The sequence below is a fragment of the Balaenoptera physalus genome (genome assembly GCF_965194825.1).
Source record: "Balaenoptera physalus genome assembly, chromosome: 10".
In the NCBI taxonomy this organism is placed as follows: domain Eukaryota; kingdom Metazoa; phylum Chordata; class Mammalia; order Artiodactyla; family Balaenopteridae; genus Balaenoptera; species Balaenoptera physalus.
In genome coordinates, this window is record NC_138889.1 from 20467104 (window position 1) to 20489830 (window position 22727).

The 22727-nt window shown below is 38.5% G+C and overlaps 1 protein-coding gene across 12 annotated transcripts in view; it reads right to left on the reverse strand.

The window, feature by feature from the left end:
* Window positions 1–668: 668 nt before the first annotated feature.
* EXPH5 (exophilin 5) overlaps window positions 669–22727 on the reverse strand; it is a 74180-nt gene continuing 52121 nt past the window's right edge. For 8 of the 12 annotated variants that reach the window (XM_082476832.1, XM_082476838.1, XM_082476837.1 and 5 more), the window contains 3 exons: window positions 19250–19295; window positions 12278–12413; window positions 669–9024 (listed from right to left, as the gene is read on the reverse strand). In XM_082476832.1, coding sequence (XP_082332958.1) covers window positions 3644–9024; window positions 12278–12413; window positions 19250–19295 — 5563 coding nt within the window. In that variant the 3' untranslated portion in view covers window positions 669–3643. The remainder of the gene's footprint in view (window positions 9025–12277; window positions 12414–19249; window positions 19296–22727) is intronic. The other 4 variants (XM_082476835.1, XM_082476843.1, XM_082476834.1 and 1 more) reach the window with 3 other exon arrangements.

The window sequence follows — 22727 nt, forward strand, 5'->3', positions numbered from 1 at the left end:
ATATGCTTTAATAAATCCTTTTCTATTTGAACCACCTAGAGAGGATTATATTGTATACAACTAAAAATCCTAGCTGATCTAATGTATTTTAAATTTTAATAAAGGACAGTAAAAATATTTTGAATAAAATACTGCTCATATTCAAGATCATGACACTCTCCTGTCCTTGGTAGAGAGATGGCTTTGGGTTCCTTTTCTAGAAAAGATAAAAGATGAGTACAAATCTACTAATTTGTTTAGCAGGAATTAACATTGCATGTCTTACATTTCAACTGGAAAGATCTGCTTATCTTTCATAAGCAGTGCTACTGGGCAGTAGATGGCCCAACTCCACGGGGCTTCCTCTTCCTTTTTAAGTGTGAGAACTCTCAGAGAGAAATGCCAGACCCTCCTCATTCCTCCTCTCTTTTGCAGCCAGGTACATTGATCTCCACTTGTTGGTTGGTTGCTTTTTGGTACAAATGGAAGGAGAAGAGAGAAGGAGTCATTGTTTTCTAAAACCACTCATATGGCTGATCTTATTCAATAGCCACCAGAAAGATTTATTTGAATACTTTTGTCCACCACACTCCGCCCCCCCAACCCTTTTCTTTTTTGTATTCTTCCTGAAACTTTCACACTTAAAAATAATCATTTGAGGATGGGAATAAAAACCAAGTCAAATAATGCATCTATTTAAATCATTTATTTCAACACAGGCATTGTTTCAAATTTGTACCTTGTCTTGTAACACATTTCATATCTAGAGAACAGGTTTGAGAACAAGTACATAAAAGGATTATTTGACAACATTTTAAACAAAAGTGCTTAAGGCTTATTACATGTTTCAGAAACACAGAAGTGCCAGTCACAAAGAGCCTCAAAGTAAAATATTTACATATTTACACTGTACATTTAAATGGGTTATTCTGAAGCATTATTACTATTATTAACAATAAACTCTTAGCAATAAGGCCTCTTTAACCCTCTGGCATTCAATGGAGTATATTACTTTTATGGAGGTGTGGATATTCCAGTTTGATACCTAGCTTTACCATAACGCAAGTGGACTTTATTTCACCACCTCAAGTACAGGCACACATGTACCTTCTACACAAAGCAGCTCTTATTAGCCTATCATCAGCCAAAACCTTGTTAGTAGCAGTTGGAGTTTTATTAACAGCGATGTATTTACAATATAAGGGGGTAAATTATTTAGAGGGAAGTCTCTAAAAATTAAAATAATCTCATTAAGTCCTATTTTAAATGGACTTTACATGTAAAATTTATGGCTATAGAAGTCTATTATTTAAACAAGTTAATAATTTACCAGGTACTTATTAGTATTGATTCCCTCATTATTTACTCCATTTATGTGACTATTTACTTTAATCATGATTATATATTTTAGAAAACGAGTTATGAGTATAAAAATGACTATTATAAATTACTATAGCTATACCAAAAGTGAATATTAAAAAGCAGTTTGTATGTTAAAATACATAGACATTTGCTATACTTCTTTAACGAAGTGTTTTATAAAGGTATAAAATTATAGAAGGTGCCATTTTCATGAATTTTGTTTGCTTGATTTTTGAGCCAGACCAACAAGCAAACATTACCAATAGTGCAAGTGAGCATTGGCCATCAATGACCTTTGAATTCAGATGGTAGATTCTAGTACAGAGAATCAGGGTCCCGAAGTAGTTGTTTAGCCTGACCTTAACTTACCTGTTGATATAGGCTAAATTCAGTGAAAAATAAGCTAACTTCATCTCATCTTTTGTAACATATGTGTAGACTCAGAATATTTACCAAAATAGATTGGTAAATGATCATTTAAAAAACCAAGAATCTTAATATTAAAATATTAACTGCAAATATTTTAAAATTAAATAGAAAACATAGGTCATGGTTTATGAATTTTATTTAAATAATCAGATAAATAGAAAAAGGAAGGTAGAATTTACAAACATACATGAAACAAAGAATAAACTGTTACTTATTCTTCACCATACAAATTTGAATGGAAATGTTTAGAACAGTTGATTTAGAATTCTACTATCAGTCTCTTTGAGGTCAGGATTGGCCAGAGCTTGAAGTTTACGACAATTTATAGATTGAAGAAATAGCTTTCATGTAATTACCTCATTTTCCTTAGTTTTGAGTTTCATGGGAACAATGCAAACTAGCTCTGGCATTTTGCTTCTAGGCAAGGCAATGGTTAGGAGGATAATAATTATATAGTCCTTTCTTGCATTTCTATCAGTTCCAAATTTCTGTATACTTCCCCAACACCTACCATTATCCTTAATTTATATGGATGAAATAGACTAGGTGAGAAAAATGGAAACTAAAATGAGGCCAGGAAGCAAATATAAACCAAACAAGATGAAATCCATTCATGTTGACCCTCACAGTACTAAGATCCAGGATGGCATGATTTCTGTAGTTCTAGCAGATTAGCTTCACTGCCACCTATTTATTGGTCTTTATGCTGATTAGGAGGAGAGAAAACCCCAGAAGTTCCACATGGCAAATAAAGAGTTAGGAAAACCAAGTTATCAGTGGGTGTGACAAGTTATTTAGTCTAGATAAATTATTGAAGGAATCATAGTGACGAACCCTTAGAAGCTCTGCCTTCTAATTTCCAAGGGTCTGGTAAATGATCTGGCAAAGAAGCCTGTGAACCCCAAGGTGTCAGATCTGACTTGGTAGTACTTCAGGGACTTGACCAAGGCTACCACTTGCAACTAAAATGTCTCACATGGAAAAAAGTGTTCTATCCTGCAAATAAAGAAAATTTTTAAATGGATGGTTCTGGAGAAATGGAAAAAAAAAAAGGAACAGTTGCTGAGAGAGCTGCAGTAAGGATGTCAGTCTCATGAAGGGATGTCTGCTTATCTCTACCCCTCAGTTATGTTCCCTTCCTAAGCAGAAATTTTGTGGCTAAGCCAGCCTCTGTACCATCCTAGAAACTATTTCAAAGGAATTCCTAGGAGTACTAACGTTCTTTGGCTTACTAGGGATTCACCTCTTCACCTATTATCTCAACAAGCACTTCAAATATGTGTCTCCCTGGCTCCACTATGGATAAAACAGGATGTCCTTATAGAAATCCCCTTATCTTTGTTCAAAAGAAAAAAAAACCCCAAAACCCAAACTCTAAACCTCCTAAATGTTGATGAGTCAGACAGGATAATAATACTTACTCCATTGTTATCACCCGACATTTTATTTAATGCCATGAATATAAGGCATGGAAGAGGCAAGACAGAGTTTTGCTGTTGTGCTGGGATATTAAATTTGTAAATCACCGTGAAAGGTATAAGAAAGTTAGGGGGAAAATAGAGCAGAAAACCAAAACTGGACAGTGAATTAGAGATTAAGTTTGGGCTGAGTGGCAGCAGGCCAAGGATATATACAGAGGAAGAAAACAGCAGAGAATCCCTCTAAACAAGAATTCATTGCTCTAGAATTCAGGAAGTCTATATATAGGGTGTGGAGGGGGAAAAAAAGAGAATTTGGATTATTTCAGAGCAGGAACTGCCCAGACTAGATTTTTTTTTTTCTAATATCTGTCCTTTCCGTAGACATACATATTTGCACTTTATTTACATTACAAACTTTTGGTGAAAAGGTTATACATTTTATAGAAAAAGCCTCACAGTTCTGACTCTTTGTCATTTTCATCCAGGTAGTATTCGTCATCCGTGGTTGTGTCTGTGTCACAATCTGAGTCTACTGGATCATCTTCATAGATATTAAGTGGTGCACTTAGAGATAAGCTATCTTCTGGCATCTGATTACTAGGAGAATTAGAACTTGATGACTCTGTTGGGTTAGCAGTGTTAACTACATCATCTTTCAGGAAGCCAGGGTTCTTAAGAAAACTTGGTTTCCATAATCTTCCTTGTGTGAGTGACCTCTTTACATTCGCCAAGAAAGCCAGTTGTTGTTCTTTCCCAAATATCCCATAGTCAATAGGTCTGGATATAGATGTTGCAGACCTAGGACCCATTTTTGGCCTGCTGTTGTACAAAGCCCAACTTTCATTTTCATCACAGGAGGGAAGTTCAGAAAAAGATTTGAATCTTCGACTGTACCCACTGTTGTTAGAGAATTCATTCCCAAGGGTCTGTTGACTCAGAGCATTGTCAATAGAAGTACTTTCAGAAAAATGACGCTCTCTGACTTTTGGAGGGTGACTTTTTTGTAGTAGAGCACCGTGCACATGGATGCTTTTTAAACTCTTTGAATGATAGGGGTGTGGCTCAGGTTCCCACTCCAGAGATGAAGCACTCCTTTGTTGTTGCTGAAAACTGGCCAGTGGCATGCTTACTGTAGATTTCTCTGCAGGCTCCAATTGAAAAGGAGGGTTCAGCCCCCTCCGATGGTCAGGGAAGTCTGCTTCCCTGAGGCTGATCAATGAGGGTTGGGCCAGGGCTTCTGACTCTCTTTCCAAAATCTGAGCTACTGTTACATCCTTAGAATTCTCATACTTTAGTTGTGATTCTGAGATTTTTTTAAACTCGTTTTGATATGGCTGTGAAATGTTGTTAGACTTCTGATTGCTTAAGTGTGTAGAAGTTTCTCTGTTGGTTATTGCAGTAACCTGGAGAGGGTCCTCGGATTTCTCCACATTTACTCCATCATTACTTAACCTGCTTTCATCTGTGGATTCTGTGGACTTTAAAGTAGGCACAGGGGAGTGTGGGTTGCACTCTGGTGTGCCAAGGGATAAGGTGCTAAAGCCAGAACTGTTCCCACTTTGAGGAAAGATAGTTACATGTCTTCTGGGGTATAAATCTTCAGCTGGAAATTTTCTGCTTGCTTTGGACATAACTGCCAATCTGTGTTTAACTGAAGATCTGTTTTTCCCTTTTTCTAGGTCATCCAAGCTTTTTTTACTTTTATTACTTCCTTCAGGAAGTGAAGGTTGATTCCATGCCAACTCCTGCATCTCATCTTTAGCCTTGCTCTCTGTCATATTTACCTCCTGACTTCTTTGAGGTAGTTCTCTGGGTTCAGACTGCAAACTGTCTAAATCTTGTTCACTTGAACAAGTCTTCTCATCAAGCTGTAGTTTATGCAAGGCTGGAGTAAGAGCAAAGACTTGGCTTTCTGAGTCAGAAAGTGGTTTATCAGGGTTTTTTGGGAAATCTTTTCTAATTTCCCCTCTTACTTCCCCAGGCTGCAATCCATTGGAGCTATCATCTATAGCGATGCCTGTTATATCTTTCTGAAGACTTCCAGTAGCTGTAATGGCTATAGCACTACTTGTACACTCCCCAGAACTTCTAATGATTTGGGAATTTTCAACATTCTCTTCTGAATTGGCTGGGAGGTTAGAAAAATCACTGTTACCTGATTTAATGGATTGCTGACAATTTTCAGATTTCTCTCTTGTAACTTTTTTTTCCTGAAGCATTGGTGAAGTATACAGGGTTTCACTTCGCAATTTTTTCCCTTTCTCTTTTTCGCTTTGTGAATCACATAAAGGTGTTTTAGTTAAGTTGTGTGGGGAAATCTCTCTAGATTTAGGTTCTCCTTTATGAAGAGAAACATCTGCTTCAATAGAAGCAACTTCCTGTAATGTAGGTTCTGAGGACCCAAAACTCGGTAATTGTAAACCAGTCATATTTTCAGTGGTGTGAGAAAGATGGCTGTTCTCCTGAGCAGAGCTGACCTGCATCTTCATATCTTTAGATGAAGGTGTTCCTGACTGCTCTTGTGTAGAACAATTTAGTTTGTCTTTTTCTAAAGCATTAGGAGATGTTTTAGTCTCCACTTTAGTTGATTCTGTAAGTGAATCGATATTTTGTGTATACTTTTGAAGAAGGTTACAGAATTTTTTGCTGTGTTTCCTTGGTAGAGTATAATATATTGAAATCACCTCAAGACATTTCACATTATCTTCATCACCAGAAACAGAAAACATACTAGTAGTCTTAAATTTATGTAATGTTTTCCCACTTTCTTTGCCTGACAAATCTTCAGAGAAAGGTAAAGGGTGTTCATTTGGATGGGAAAATATACCTGTCCTGGAGGCAGAAATTCTACCATTCTTTTCAGTGCATTCTTGAAAGTATTCCTTCTGGTGGTGTCTGTTGCTTAAAGAACACTCCCGAACAGATGAGTCACTTCCCAGAGGGTTAATGAGTCTCTCCCAAGGCTTTACTGTTATAGTAGAAGCATCTGTACCTGAGACTAAACCTTCTTCTCTTTCATCTCTTCCAGTTGAGGCATATGGCACCCCTGAGGGACATGACACAGCCCTCTTGATGAGGACTTGAAGTGGTCCTTTTCTAACAGAAGCAGATCCAATGTTTGTCATATTCGTCATCCCCTCTGTGGCTTCAGGTGGTACTGAGACTGAGTCTGAAACTACTCTGGAACATTTGCTCTCTGACTCACAAGAACTGGGACTGAATTTGTTTGATGTGTACTTCCCTACTGGATCTTCCACATCATTTTTGATTTGGAATGCAAGTGGCTCATTCCTAAACGAAGAAGGCATTATCTTACTTTCAGACTTCCTGTTATTGATGAGAAAACTGGCTGATTTTCTTGGTAAGGTACAGTAAATTGTGTGAAGCTCAGGAGGCTTGGAATTGCTTTCAGTTCCCTCAATGAGGTTACTGCTGTCACTTGTAGGTATTGATCTACTTTCCGTTTTGCTTAATTTTTCGGTATAGGATATACGTCGTCTTATTTTTCCTTTTCCCTTTCCATCCCTGAAAGGAGGATGTGAATGGCATTTGACAACATCAACCACTTCATTATGTACAGGCATACAATTAACATTACTCTTTTGGTTTTCTGAGTGGCTTAGGGAAAATTGACTATTTTGGTTCTTGCAATCATTGTCTTTTTCTTCTCTTTCTCCCAGAGATAGATCTTTGCTTGAAGGACATTTCCAGGAGAACCCTGTAGGAGAAGGAATCACCAGAGCATCAAGGCAAGAATCATTTGATGGTGAGGAATCTGGTAGTGTACCTGATGACAGATCTAAAGAATCACATGGCATATTGTGGTCGGCAGGTGACTTGCTACAGTTGGTAGAATAAGTTGTGGTACATTGTTCTTCCTTGGTATCTAAAACAGCAGGCTTTTCTGGAGACTGTGCATTTTGATTATCAGTACGTTCAGAACTCCCGTGGTTATTTTTAATAATGCTTGAAATATCTTTATTTCTTTCTGTTAATTCCTGGTGACAACCTTGATTTGGGCTGAGAAAAGGTGATGTTGTTCTGCTTTCCTCAATGAGAGGAAGGGAAGTTGCTGAGCCAAGTTTTCTGTTCCCAGTATAACTCTTATCTTTTTTTAGTTCATTGGCTTTATGAATTTTGGAGATATCTCTCCTGGAAATGACTCCAGGCAAACTTTTTGAACTTATTGTCGTAGATGCATTAAAAACAAATCTGTTGCTCTTGGTTGAGTCCTGGGAGAGGAGATTTTGAAAATCAGGTAAAGGGTTAGAAATTACTGTCTGTGAAACAAGTTGGGGTATTTCACCTGTCATGTTTGTCTGGTCTATCTTGTTTAGTTGTTTGTCTTTTTCCAAAACAGTTCCATTCAAGTCTTTCTCATTATTCACTTCTGTGACCAAGATATTGGGTTGGCTTTCAGTCAGAGATGGAGAATCAACTGAATCACTGTTGGTCCCAGTGACTTCTGTATAGTTTCTGTTTGGAAGAGAAGCAGGCTTAATTTTCTGCAAAGTGACTGTGGGATTCTGAAAGCTGGGACTCTGAGGATTCCCTCTGTCATCAGGAATCTGTGGGAAGGTAGTTTTGAATGAGGATGCTAGAGTTTGAGCAATTCCAGATGAGTAAGGTTCTCTGTTTATATGTAGTTCCATAGGAGAACTGTCCTGTTGACATTCTAACCCACCAGATTTGATGTGATAGCTTGAACCAGACATGGAGCAAACATTTGGTGCGCTGAAATGAGTAGACTGGTTCCTATTAACTTGTGACACCTCCATGCTCTCCAGTGTGGATGCCTGAGAATCAAACTGTGAGGGGTGTGGCTTCTCTTGGTTTCTGGAAATATTTGTTCTGTACCTAGGAGAAAATGGCCCCCAGTGTTGAGAAGGAACACTATGACCATGACCAGATAAAAATGCACTATTTGCTTCAGTGGAGATCATTTCAAAGTCTCTGTCAGAAGAAGTGAATGGTTTCCTGTTTTGATGAAAGTCAGACCAGGAAGAATGTTCTTCCTGTTGGCCCCAAAAAGGACTTTGTCCAAATCTCTGTTCCCTGCTCCATCCAAAGGTATTGTTAAGGAAAGACCTAGTAAATGGGTTATCTTCATGGTAGAACGGCATATTCTCTGAGTTCTCAAATGGGTCAGGACTCATTGCATTATTCATGGGGGCATTTAAATCAACACTTTGGGAAACACTCTGTGAATGGTAAAATTCATATCTCCTATCCTCCTGAAAACACCTGGGATACATATACTGGTCAGCAGGGTCAACTTCCATTGGTGATGGTGTCCTCAGGAACTCTTCCTGGTTCTGCCTATCTCTAGAGGAATCTGATCTATTCCATATGATAGATGATAAAGGAGTTCTTTTTGGGCTCTGTTGGTGGCTTGGTGGTATAAATCCAGTATTGTTCTGAGTTGTGTCTGAAAAAGGTAAGCTTCTTGCTGTGAAATACCCTGTAGCTGGTGAGGCTGATCGTTGTCTGCTGTCAAAATACAGAGAAGTACAACCAAAAATATTCTTTTGCACATTATCTTCTTTTAAGACTCTGGGTTCCCGTGTCTTGTACATATCACAGATCGTCCTTGTTCTAGGAGAAAAGGTTTTAAAACCTTCCTTAGGGGTCCCTGGTCTTAAGATGTCATAGATAGACATATTAGAAGTTTCATTACAGCAATTTTTGTGCCTTGCTGTGATATTACGGTGTTTATTCCCACTGGAGTAAAAACGACTGAACTGTGTTCTTGATCCATAGTTGAGAGGTGTTCTGGAATTCAATGAGCTTGGAGACTGTTCCTGAGCCAGTTTTCCATCCAAATCATCTAAAACTTAAAGGAGAATATGCATCATTTTTTTGCATAAGATTTTACAGTCTAATAATATTTTGAGTTGTTGAAGGCCCCGCTTGAAGAAACGTAATCCCTTATAATTTTTAGATCATATCACCATAGATGTTATGACATTAATTTTGATTATGTCTTTAAGATAGTTTGACTTTTACAAGCCTGTAATGGAAGTTTCTTTTTCATTTTCACACTTTTTCAAATCACACATTTTCAAAGTTGACCTTCAAAAATGCCTTAAGAACATAAAAGCCACATTTTTTCCCCAACAGTAAATTTTAATCATGGTTTCTAGTGAATCTTTTGTGTCACTAGGTAGCTATAATGTTTCCAATTATGTTTACCTCAGGGGATTGTAAAAGATATGAAAGTCTGTAAATAACATGTGAGTTCTTAGTTGTACTTAGTTGCACATTACTGCCAAAAGTTTAGCACCCAATTTATTAACATACTTATTTGGATGGATTTGAGCAATATATAAAATTTTAAGTTCTATAAAATTTTGTTAAGTGATATGCTAATGGTAGATTGCTTTTCCTGGAAAAATTATGGCCCATTAGCACTCATAACATATAACACTTTCTATGTGTCTGTCAGGTACAGTTCTAAGCCCTAAATAGATTAACTCATTAAATCCTCATATAACCTTGTAAGTTTGGTACTGTTAACTATTCTCATTTTATAAAGAGGAAACTGAGGCACGAAGAGATTAAGTTGCCTAGGCGACACAAGCTAGTAAGTGGATCCAGGCAGCCTGTCTCCTGAGTCCACACACGCAACCACTGTGCCATAAAAGTTCACTTTTCATTTTTTCTTTTAATGAACTAAAGATGATTTCACTATGAGCTCATAATGTTACAAGGATATGAAGTTGCTGTTGGCAAACAATGTTTACTTTTCTCTCAGTAAGAAGGTCAGAGAGTGGTGTCTAAGTCAGGCCCCAGTGACCTCCCTGTAATTCTGAGGACCTGGGCCAACCCAAGACCCAGGGCTCATGCTTACTAGGACCACAGTCTCTGTGATCTCAGAAAAGTCACAGGATATTTTCAGCTGGTTGGTATTTCCTTGAACTGTTTACTGAATCATATTCAACATCTTTTCCTCAATAAAAACCTGTTAGAATTTAAATAGAATCCTTATCTTTTAAGCTTTTAAGATGCTCTAAGACCCACCTTGTAATAGATATATTTTGTCATATTCATGTTACAATAAATATGAGTAGATTGTGTATTTTTTGAAGAAATGTTCATTAAAAAAATAAAATCTGACATGAGAAATAAGTTATGGGATTATTTAAATTGCTGAAGAACTTTTTGGTTTACAGAAATCTATCCTTCTGAGTTACATAAAATGGTGCACTCTCTTTGGTTACTTAAAATTATTTGTCATTAAAAATTGTAATTTTAACTCTTCAATGACAGGGAAAGTGAGGTATATCGGTATCTGAGTGAATGTACGTGAGACGTACTTATAATATACCAATTATGTTAGGTCAGGTGCTGAAGGGGTTTTTGATATCTGCTCTGAATTTTCCCTACGCTATTTTATTTGTAAGTTGGTACTATTAAGTTCGCATAGCCAGCAAAAGAACTAGTCTTGAGCATTAAAGATCTGTAACTAAGGAATTCTTCAGGGAAAACATCCATCAATGTTTTAATGAAAAAAGTTATTTTTCTCCTGTCCCTGAAATAATTTATTTCCTACATCCACAAATAAAATAAGCAATGCCAAAATATAAGGCAGGGCAAAAAGAAAAGAAAACTACATAAGTCTGTCTTTAAAGCAAATTATAATGAAATCTGTTGATTTCTGTTCTCCCTTTCAAGCTGTTCATAGTTTTTTCTTCCTCCTTAAATAAAGTCTTTTGCTGACTACAAAAGCAATATATGGTAAATACAGGAAAGTATAACAAAGACGTAAAATCACCTGGAGTCCTACTTCCCAGAGATAACCACTCTTAACATCAGTATCACAGGACTTTAAATTATTCAAAGTCACTTTGATTCCCAAATTAATACTGCTATTTGACTCACTACTCTTGAGGTCAAAAAAATTCCTGTTCTGCTTCTCCTTTTTATTTTCAGAGAGGTCAAGTCATTTTTTTTTTTCACTTCATAAAAAGTAGTTCTCCTCTACTAGCAAAACCTTTGTTTTGGAACAGAAGTTTTCCTCTGGGTCTCTTTTCTCTGAAGCAAGTTCTCTGCCAGTAACCATCTTACTGAAAGGAGTTAACCAACCAGCTGGATGTCTCTCAATGACCACACCACCTGTCCTAACTATAGGGCTGAGGTGACATCATTGCCCTTGCAAATTGAATTTAGTTCCTCAAGGTGAAGCTAGTGAATGATTTCAGACTTCACTTTTCAAATGGCTAGGCTTATTTTATATAGAATAAACTATGTCAAGGTGAGCTATGCTTGTATAATAAGGTCCATGTGTATATAGTACTTTTGGAACCTGTTTTAGTCTTTATTGTTATCTATTGTACAAGGTTAATTGTTTAACAACAATCAGATTTCATCACAGTGCATTTAGGTCCTAATCAGGAACAATAAAAGTCTATTAAGGACAGTAAACTTTATAGATATATTTCCTAAAGACATATTTTTTTCCTTTTTACCTGAGTTTAAATATTAAACATTATTACCATTCCATAGATTTATCAGGCCCTGATCCAAGAATATTTGCTTAGATTATATTTAAATATAAGATTCTTTAGGGACTTCCCTGGTGGCACAGTGGTTAGGAATCTGCCTGCCAATGCAGGGCACAAGGGTTTGAGCCCTGGCCTGAGAAGATCGCACATGCCGCGGAGCAACTAAGCCCATGCGCCACAACTACTGAGCCTGTGCTCTAGAGCCCACGAGCCACAGCTACTGAAGCCCGCACGCCTAGAGCCCATACTCCGCAACAAGAGAAGCCACCGCAATGAGAAGCCCGCGCACCACAATGAAGAGTAGCCCCCGCTCACCACAACTAGAGAAAGCGTGCACAGAGCAACAAAGACCCAACACAGCAAAAAATAAATAAATTAGTTAACTAATTAAAAAAAAAAGAATCTTTAATATTAGTGTTGATAGCATGTAACCACATCCTCTTCAGGTAAGGTAAACAAGAGAGACTTCAAAAATAAAGTACAGGGTTTGATACATTTTGAGCACTTTAATACAGACTGTAATTATTATTTGCTTTCCTTTAGTACTGGGAATTCCAAAGGCAATTCAATGCATAGACTTACCTTGGAAAAACTCCTCCTCTATCAGTGAAACATCCCACGGAGGCATGCTACTTCCCTCCCTCATGCCTGCTGGCTTGGGGACAAATGCACTGTCAATGGGTTGATTTTCCAGAGGTGAATTGTATATTTTTGACTGCTAATTTTAAAATAGAAAATGTAATATTATTTATGGACCTTCCCCAGCCAACATGTTCCCACAAAAATGTCCCAAGCTTCAAAGTCCTAGTCTAAGGACAGCAAATAAATTTTCCTAACATTTATTTCTCTAGTTGTAATGTTTTGTTGTTTTTGCAGTTTGCAAGTGATCACAAACTTCTCCATACCTACATTAATTCCTTTTAGTATGAGCCTTTCCCTGCAAAAGATTCCTACAAATTTACATAGCACTACAAAAATCTTAAGGAGGTTCCTGGAAAATAAGAAAGAAATTGACCTCTCTTGAGTGGGGAATGTTGTCTCTCTGGCCCCAGTGGCTGTAATTTTAGATTTCTTAACACTGTACCTATTTTCTCTCAAGATGCGGTTAGCTGAAACCTGCGGTAGATCTTAAGATTTGTAAACTTGATGGATTTAGGGAAAAAAAGTATTTCTATCCACGGAAATCATGTAGAATGGTAGAACCTCCCAGATACACATAAGGAACTGATTAATCATTCTGAAAAAAAGGCGCTGAAAAGCATGACCTTATAATTTTTTTTAAACCTTTGCTAGTTTTATAGGATTTAGGAGAATGATGTAGAGTTCTTTACTAGCAAATTTTATCTTGATTTCATTAAATCCATCAACTGCTCTACTTTTAAGTTTTAATTTGTCTTTATAACCTTGGGGAATGATCCACTCCCACACCTCCACTTCCTTTTGCCAAAACTCCATTTGCATTTCCTCTGTCAAACTGGCTCTGCCACTCATGACTCCACTTTAACTCATCCTGCCTGCACCACTGCACAAGGCCACTTCCCATTCCAATTGCTTTATTTTCAGTTCACTTTCTACCCAGTCCTTGCCGCTTGAATCCTTCTCTTCCCCAATTTTTCTCTTTTCATTTGATATTCACTATCACATTTAATCTCATCTTGAATGCTTAAGGCCAAATCTCTAATCTTCCTAAAGTGCCAGCTTTTTAACTTCTCCAACACAGGTCTGTCCAATTCTAAAGCCTAGGTTCTCTTAATCCTTGCATTCGTCATAATCTAGTATTTTTATACCTGTTTTCTTTCTCAGGATCTAGGTCAGTTATGTCTTACAGAAGCCCTGCCCAAATTTCATTGACTTGTCATTTTCAGTTCTATGGGCAAGCCATAATTGAATACATACAGAGGAGATTTAGTAATAAGAAAAATAATCCAATGATAATTTATTGGCTATTGGATATAATTTAACACACATGTTAAATTCAGAAGTAAACAAATATTAGAAGCACGATATAACTATAGGGATATACCAATAGGAGGTAATAAAACTAGAAACTAATCATTTGAAAAATCAGATCAGTTACAGTTACACTTTTCTCTCTACAGTGCATCGAGGTGTTCTCTTTCGTGTCCTTGTCCTACCTACTGTCTCTCCAAGTCTTTATTTGTGCTACTAACAATTAGCCATGAACCTTATAAGCCCATTCTTCCCAAACCTGCAGTTTTGGTAGTTGGTGCAGAGTAGATACATTTAAGAGAATAGTAAGCATCATTGTCTCCCAACCATTTTAACATTCAAATAAACTTCAGATTTCCTCTATGTAGACCAGAGTACATTCTTTTTGGCCTCCTGGATCACATTACTTTATAACGAATTTATAATGAAATGAAAAGTGCATGAACTGAACACTCAGGTGAAGAGATGAACCTCTCTAGGCGGGAAGGATTTCTACCAAGAGACCGTGAATATAACATCCTTGGTTTATATTTCTGCACAGATCTTCTGCTTCAAGGCCACCCCTATTCACCTAACATATTAAGGATGTTTCCAACACATGGAGATATTATATGGCTAAGAGAGGTATATCCTTCTGCGGCTCTGAGCACACACAGATCCTCAGTCAGGGGTCAGTCTTGGACTCCGAATCTTCCTCCAAAGAATATTCTGTGCCATAACGTTATCATAAAAGATGAAGCCTATTTCCCATACCTGGCCTAGAGGATGAGGCCCAAACTCCTCCGTGCAGCAAAATAGTGTCAAAATCCTTCTCCAATTTTTGATTTAAGCCTTTCTTCCCCAACTAGCTTTAATCCCCATGCTCCAAGCTCCCTACACACAGTCCTCTAAAATGCTGTGCACGTCTTCTGAGGACTCCGTGTCTCTGCTCCTGATCTTCGCTCTTCCTCCCCTTCTTCTGGAAAATATCAGCTCATCCTTCAGAGTCCAGTTCCTCTATCACCCTCTCTGTTAGTCCTTCTCCAATTCTTACAGGAATAATTAATTACCACAGTATCTTTTATGCACCTCTGGTATTATACCTTTTATTTCATATCAAAGTTGTTTACATTCTCTCCACTTTTACTTTATCACTCGACTTCTACCCTTCCTCCCCTACCCTCTCACACATTCTAATCCCCGCTCTGATCTAGGAAACCAGGGATTCACAGACACATGAATAAAACCCTGGAAGTGGACCAAATTCTAAAATAACTAAGAAAGCATAGTATTCTACTTTGTATCCTGAGCACCTTGCATAGCATCAGCATTTAAGAGATTGACTCATATTTACTGAATTCAAAGACGATGCTTCCCACAATAATATTTCCCACTTCTGAACTTCTCCAATACATTTTTGTACACTCTTTTGATACTATCTTATATTTGAACAAAATTACTCATTTATTCAGTTTTCAATATACTTTAAAAATATCTTCTCTCATTTGATCCTTGGAACAAACTTGTGAAATAGGTAGGGATTTTCATTCCCACTTTGCAGACGAAAAAACTGAGTCTCAGTTAAGTACCTTACTCAAGTCACAGGAATAATAAATGGTGACACTGGCTACTGATACTCATATGGTCTGATCTCTAATCCTATTTTCTCCACTACATTGCTTTGTATTTTTATTTTACTGATGTACATTTCTTCAATTAGGTGGTAAACTCTCTGAAGACAGGAACCTTGCTTTAAACATTCCATACCCTCCACGCACACAGTTATGGATTGATTTTCAATATACCAAGGTAGAAAATTACATATATAAGATTTTTAGTGAAGATTATTACAGAAATTGAGACACTGAATATTTACAATATTGACTCAATATAGCATGTCTGAGGTAGGAAAGCATAATCGTTAAGCACATGAATACTGAAGTCCAAATCCTGGTTCTCTCTCTTAAAAGCTGTACAACCTTGGGCAAGTTGCTTAACGTTTCTGTTCTGTACCTTAGTTTCTTTCTTGGAATAATGAAAAAAAAAAGACAACAACGCAACAACAATACTCCTCATCTCATAGTGTTGCTGCGAGGATTAAATGAATTAATAGTTGTAAAACACTTTAGAATGGTGTCTAGCACTTAGTAATTCCTCATAGTTAGCCATTACTAGTCTTCTGTGGTTACAGAGAATTTCCTGGAGGACTCCTGCAGGTGCTCGTAGCGTAATGAGTTAGAAAAGTGTCCTACAGGATTAGAGGCCAGAGTCTCAAAATGCTGGCTTTAGGGTCTCAGTTACATTCTTAAACATGGTACACAGAATATGCTGAGCAAAATTAGGCCATTTTTCCAACCCCGATTCACTCTACTGATAACATCTGCAATTCTGACATGATGAGACAAACAAACCTCTGTCACAGAGTAACCTCAGACTATCTGAGAACTTCTAGGGCAGCCAAACCTGTAGAACAGCTGTTGGAACTGAAGCTTAAGCTCACGGATGTTATCAAATCCCTTGATAAAGTCAACAAGTTAATTTTTCAAGGTGTTCTTGAATTTATTCTGCATCTGTTTTCCTGCAAAGGTCAAATCCAGCATTGCACCTCATGGCTTAAAACCACACATTCATTTCTTCTTTCAGTTTCTGAGTACTCACGTTGTGCCAGGAAGTGGGGATACACAGGTGAGCAGGCATAGTCCCAGCCTCAGGGAGCTCACACCAGCCTAGTCTGGTTATGCCACATTGGAGGTATATTTCTAGGGGTACAGAGCTGGCATATCATCTAAGAGCAGACCCAGCCAGAATTTGTTCAGAAATAAGGAGTGACCAAGTGGCCAAGGCCATACAGTTTGTCTGTTCTCAGAGATGGCGGCTACTTTGATTTTGGATTCCTCGCCTTTAAGGAGATGGTTCTCAACTGGGGTCAATTTGCCTCTCATGGAACATGTGGCAATTTCTGGAGATAGTTTTGATTGTCACAATTTAGTGGAGGAGAACTATTGGCATCCTAGAAGATGCCACTAAACATCCCACAGTACACAGGAGAGGCCCCACAACAAAGAATTATTCAGCCCAACATATCAGAAGTGCTCAAGTGGAGAGAAACTCTGAGCTAGAAAATCTCTAAGTTTCTCTTGTCAACCTAAATAAAAGGGTAAACTGAGGCAAGATAGAGAGATGAGTTTATTTAGCAATAGCAGAGGACTTGCAATTTGGGACACACAAACTGTAGCGAGCTGCAGGCAAGTCTGCTGACGGTTTGGGATAGGCTGTGTTTGGGCAGGGAATGTAAAGAGGGGAGAGTTTAATTCGAGTCTGTTAAAACAGACTTATATACACTACCAAATGGAAAATAGATAGCTAGTGGGAAGCAGCCACAGAGCACAGGGAGATCAGCTCATGCTTTGTGACCACCTAGAGGGGTGGGATAGGGAGGGTGGGAGGGAGACGCAAGAGGGAGGGGATATGGGGATATATGTATATATGTATAGCTGATTCACTTTGTTATAAAGCAGAAACTAACACACCATTGTAAAGCAATTATACTCCAATAAAGATGTTAAAAACAAACAAACAAATGGAGACCAGCTTTGAAAATTTCCTGAGCAGACAAAACCAGTCCAGTCATACAAACAAAGCTCAATTCAGGTTATTTTGTGAGGCCAACCTGACCCGGGTCATTTTTGTTCATGCCTCTGGAAACCATAAGCAAAACTTTGCAAGGTTGATAGGAGGCAACCCCTGAGCAATTCCCTGTCATTTAAGAAAATTCCAATATTATTATCAGTTTTCTGTAAATCAGGCATTTACGGGAAATCAGTCTCTCGGTCCTTAAGTTTTGTCTTCCTCAGGGAACATGTGTGAGATTTTCCATTTTATGCAATGTATCCTCTGGTTCCATTTTAGACTGAAATTCTTTCACACTTTCTAGCTCTAAAAATTCTGTTTTCTGAAACCCTTTGCTTCTTTTAAGCTGATGTAAATGTATATTTATTTATTTATTTATTTATTTATTTTTGGCTGCATTGAGTCTTCGTTGCTGTGCGCGGGCTTTCTCTAGTTGCGGTGAGCGGGGGTTACTCTTCATTGTGGTGCGTGGGCTTCTCATTGCAGTGGCTTCTCTTTGTTGCAGAGCACGGGGCTCTAGGCGCGCGGGCTTCAGTAGTTGTGGCATGTGGGCTCTAGAGCACAGGCTCAATAGTTGTGGCGCACGGGTTTAGTTGCTCTGCAGCATGTGGGATCTTCTCGGACCAGAGATCAAACCCATGTCCCCTGCATTGGCAGGCAGATTCCTAACCACTGCACCACCAGGGAAGTCCCTAATGTAAATGTATAAATAGCAGCTTCCTTCTCTCTCTCTCTTTTTAAAAAAATATTTATTTATTTATTTGGCTGCTCTGAGTCTTAGTTGTGGTACATGGGATCTTTTAGTTGTGGCATGCAAACTCTTAGTTGCGCTTCTGTACCTACTTCATAGATTACCTCTGGGGATTAAATGAAGTGACCCATGTCAAGTACCTGGATGATAGCAAGTTCTCCATCAGAATGTAGCAGCTGCTGCTGCTGGCGTCATGGTTGGGGCTCAAACATATAAAGGAGAGAGATAGGGCTCAATGTTATCTAGAAAGAAGTAGCATTACTCTGAAGAAGAAAGGAGGCCCACTTTTGTTTGTGAAGTAAAGACCTCTGTTTATATGCACTCCTCACCAGAATTCTATCCTATGCTTTTTGAAAAAAGAAGAGAGAGAAAGGTAGATATTAGTATTAAGGGCCATCAATTGAGAAATGTCTCTACCTTCCTCCTGCACTCTTAGGTACCTTCCAAAACTCCATCTTTCTTTCATCTCCAAACCATATGAGTTACACAGGAAGACACAAGTGTGTGTAGATCAAAAGTCATGAGAGCAAAAAAGTAAGAAACAGAAAACTTAAAGCTTCTCAATCTTATAAGCATGTGAACACAGAGATAAATTTAAATTTTAAGCCCTTTAAGTGGAGGTCCTGTTGGGTCAGTCCCCTCATGTGAACCTGTTCTGTCCAAATGCATCTCACCTATCAGTGGCTTCCTCTTTGAATACAAATGGTGATCTTGCCCAGAATAGGTCTAGTGCAGACCCACACTGGTTTGAAGTTTATTTGGAAATTTTCAAAGCTGGTCTCCATTGATTTTGACAGACTCAAACTGAACTCTCCCCTCTTTACATTCCCTGCCCAAATACAGCCTACCCCAAACCCTCAGCAGACTTGCCTGTAGCTTGCTACAGTTTGCATGCCCCAAATTGCAATTCCTCTGCTATTCCCAAATAAATTCTTCCTCTGTCCAACATTTTAGGGCTGTACAGGACTGACACGTGGTACAATATCAGAGATGCTAACGATGGTCTCTGTGGACACACAATGGCCTCACTCCTCCTGGCAGAGCCTGCTGTTTGAGTATTTTAGTACCACAGCCAACTGGAAACCGAGCACAGCTGGGAAACTTTGAACTCTGTAGGAGAAATCTAAGGTTCTCAAGGAAATTTCAAACTGCGCCAGTGAGAATTCTATTTAAGTAGGTAGCCAATCAGGAATTACATTAATTCTGAGCTCTTCAGCATAACCTTTCGTTCTTTGGTTACTTACCAAAGCAGTTCCCCTCACAGACACAGGAGGTATGTGGTCATCATATCTGTGAAAAGAATTTGAAATAACTTCTTTGAAGAAGTGCCTAACTTTTGGAAAATCAATAGCATGTTTGCTATTATATCTTGATATCTTGAGAAGATATATATTTCTGATGCTTAGTAGGGAGACATTTCTTAGCGCACTGTTGAAAAATCTTTCAGAAACATTTTCCTATTCTTGCTTAGGATCAATTTTTTACATCTTTGTCACTCAGGTAGCCAAGAAAAATTACATAATAGTGGATTTGTACTTGAACATAGCATGAAGACTTAATTACAAAAACAGTTATATTTGTTGAGTGTTCACTGTGTGTCAGGCAGTATTCTCATGCTCTATAGGCATGTTATCTCATTTAACTACATCACTCTTGTCAAGTGGATACTATGACAACTCTCATTTTACAGATCAGAGAAGTTAGAAGACACTGTACAAGGTACCTAGTGGCTGAGCTCAGAGCCGGCCACAGGCTGACTGAAGCTAGAGCTCTCATTCTTGATCAGTATGGCACACAGACTTTTCTTGTAAATGGGAAACAGATTTTCTGCTTCTGTACATTTTTATTTTAAAGAGAGAGTGAGTCAGAACCAGACTCAACAATTCTTAAGGGAATTTTTTAAAAAAGCAAACCTTATAAAGATGACTTCAGGATGCTTATTTTTATAAATATGCCTTATTTATTATGAAATCATCTTGAAGGAGAACAATTATGCTTTTACTATTTATGTTGCTTCTCTAAAATTCAGTAGAAGGTGAAAAATTTTAAAGACATAGGTCCAAAATTGAGATAAATTTGGATTTTTTAAAATCTATAATCCTACGCCAGGGTGTGCTGCCTGAATTGCAGCTTAAGAGTTAATAGACCGTAATGACTCAGAGCTCTTGTATGAAATCAAGTCCTCTCCTTCGCTAAGAGAACAGCAAGATGGAATCAAGAATCAAACAAACTGAGACTCTAGGTCAGATCAATTGAAAGTGGCAAGATGCAGTTTTCCTTCATTCAAACTCCTAGTTGCTTCATGGTTCTTGAAAGTTGAGCATAAGACCTGGGAGGCCAAACAATTTTATATTTAAAAGATACCAACATGTATTTTATAGTTTAGCTCAAAATTTAAACAGAAATTAAAATTAATATGGATTCTTTTCATATTATTCTGAAATACCAGCTCGATACTAATAATATTTAGAAGTTAAAATACTGTTTTTATTCATATGCTTCCTTTTCACACAGCTTTATTGAGGCTGCAAGCCTTCTACACGCTAGGCACTATTCTGAGTGCTTTGGAGGAAATAAATATGCCTGAGATAGAGACCCTGTTCTCTGAGACGCTTTACGATAGGAAAGATTAGATACATAAAGAGGCAAAGTGCAAGCCACAATGTGAAAAGGACAATACAGAGGCTTAGGTAAAATATGCTGAAAATGCAGAGGGGCCCGTGAGCACTTGCCGAGATGAACCGGGAAGGCAACAGAGCACAAGCCTGAGATGTGAGAGAGTAAGGGAGGCCGGGAACTGGCAAGTAATTCAATTTGCCTGGAGCCAAGAGGAGGTCCAGATTGTGAAGATTCTTTCCGGAGCCCTGTGGAGCTGCCGGCTTCATGGTGTCCCTGCTCAGCTCAACACTCTTATTAGCTTGTCAGGCCCCTGGTCTGATTTGGAGTGAAGGGAGCAGGGGCAAGAATCAGTTTCTGAGGGTAGCAGGTGGCACAATTGGGACAGAGTGTCACCGAGTGGGAGGGTGTGCTGTGAGTGGGAGGATGCATGTTCCCTGACAGTGTGCAAGGCCGTGTGGATTTAGGTTGCAGGCAGGGTATAGGACTCAGGAGGCTTGGAGGCCCAGAGTCTCCATGGTCACTTCCAGGCCCGCCTTCAAGTTAATTTATGTTTCTGATATGAAAGGCTTTCACTTGTAGAGTGAATAAAAACAACAGTGCAATCACAAAAGCTATGCTGGTCAAAGTCCTCTGGACTTGGTGATTTCAAGAGATAGAAAGCTATCTCATCTGCATTTGCTTACAAGTCCTACTGAGCCATACCTTAAAGATCTCTCACATATATTCCCACTTCACCAGCTATAGGTAGGGCAGTTTCTCAGCCTTGGTACTACTGGCATTTCTTCAGTGTAGTGGTTTGTCACATGCGTTATATGATGTTTAGCAACATCTCTGACCCCTACCCACTAGATGCCAATAGCACCCACTGTTCAGTTATGAAAAGCAGAAATGTCTTTAGACATTGTCAAATGGCTTTCGGGGTGCAAAATTGCCCCTGCTTGAGAACCACTGTGCTAAAGTGATTTTTCTAGAATGGAAATCTCATTATGTCACTTCTCTGTTTAATGAAAAAAAATATGTACAATATGCACATGCACAAACGCATGAAATACACCAAAATAATTAGTGTTTGTCCAGGTCAGTGGGTAGGGGGTGATTTTATCTGTTATATATATATATATAACATAAAGGAATACATATACATATATAATACATATAATAAGGAAAGGAATGGTATTATTAGAAAAAGTGATTAAGGGCTCCCTGCTGTCTACAGGATCAAGTCCAAGCTCCTTAGCATTGCATGTATAAGGTTCCTATGTTCTGGCCTTTGCCAGCTACTCCCACCCCACCTCTTATCAGTCTCGCCTTATACTTGGTCACTGAACCTCAATGACCTAGATGAGTTCTTGCTTTTTTCCAGTCTCTGCATCTTTGCTGTATCATTCTTTCTGCCCAGCACAACCTCCTAACTCTTAATTGCCTAGCTCAGTCCTATGTGTCCTTCAGAAATTGGCTCTCTTTTTCCAGGAATGCTTCTGTATCCTACAGTCTGAATTAACTGCTTCTCCTATAATGTTCTCATGGTAGGAATACCATGCACCCACCACAGCACTCACCATATAATACCATAATCATCAGTGTACTCAGCTGTCACCCAGGCGGTCACTCAGAGGTCATCCTTGTGTGTTTTCTAAAGAGCATCGCTTCTTCAAGATCCTTACTGTCATTTGCCAGAAAACTGCCATAATGAATATACGAATAAATCCATGATGATCGTGCTGTGATCGGCACTTCCTAGAGTTCTGCCCAACCATACGCAGTCATCTGGTGTTCCCTACTAGATTATTCTAAAGTCCTCCAGGTGGGGACTTTGCCTTATTTTCACGATTTTATCTCCAGCACTAAACACAGTATCTGATCCAGAGTAGGACTTTGATAAATAAATGAAAGAGAAGCTATCACCTCAGCTATTAGTACCATGCCAGGAATTCTGATGGCCCTTGCCATAATGGGGGTAGGAAGCTCTGCCGCCATGGCTCCCAAACCTGGATGAGCATCCGAATATCCTAGGGAATTAAAAATAAATAAAGTGCCCCACTTCAGGCCTGAATCAGAATCTCAAGGCTGGGGCCTGGTTATCTGTCATTATTTTAAAATGCT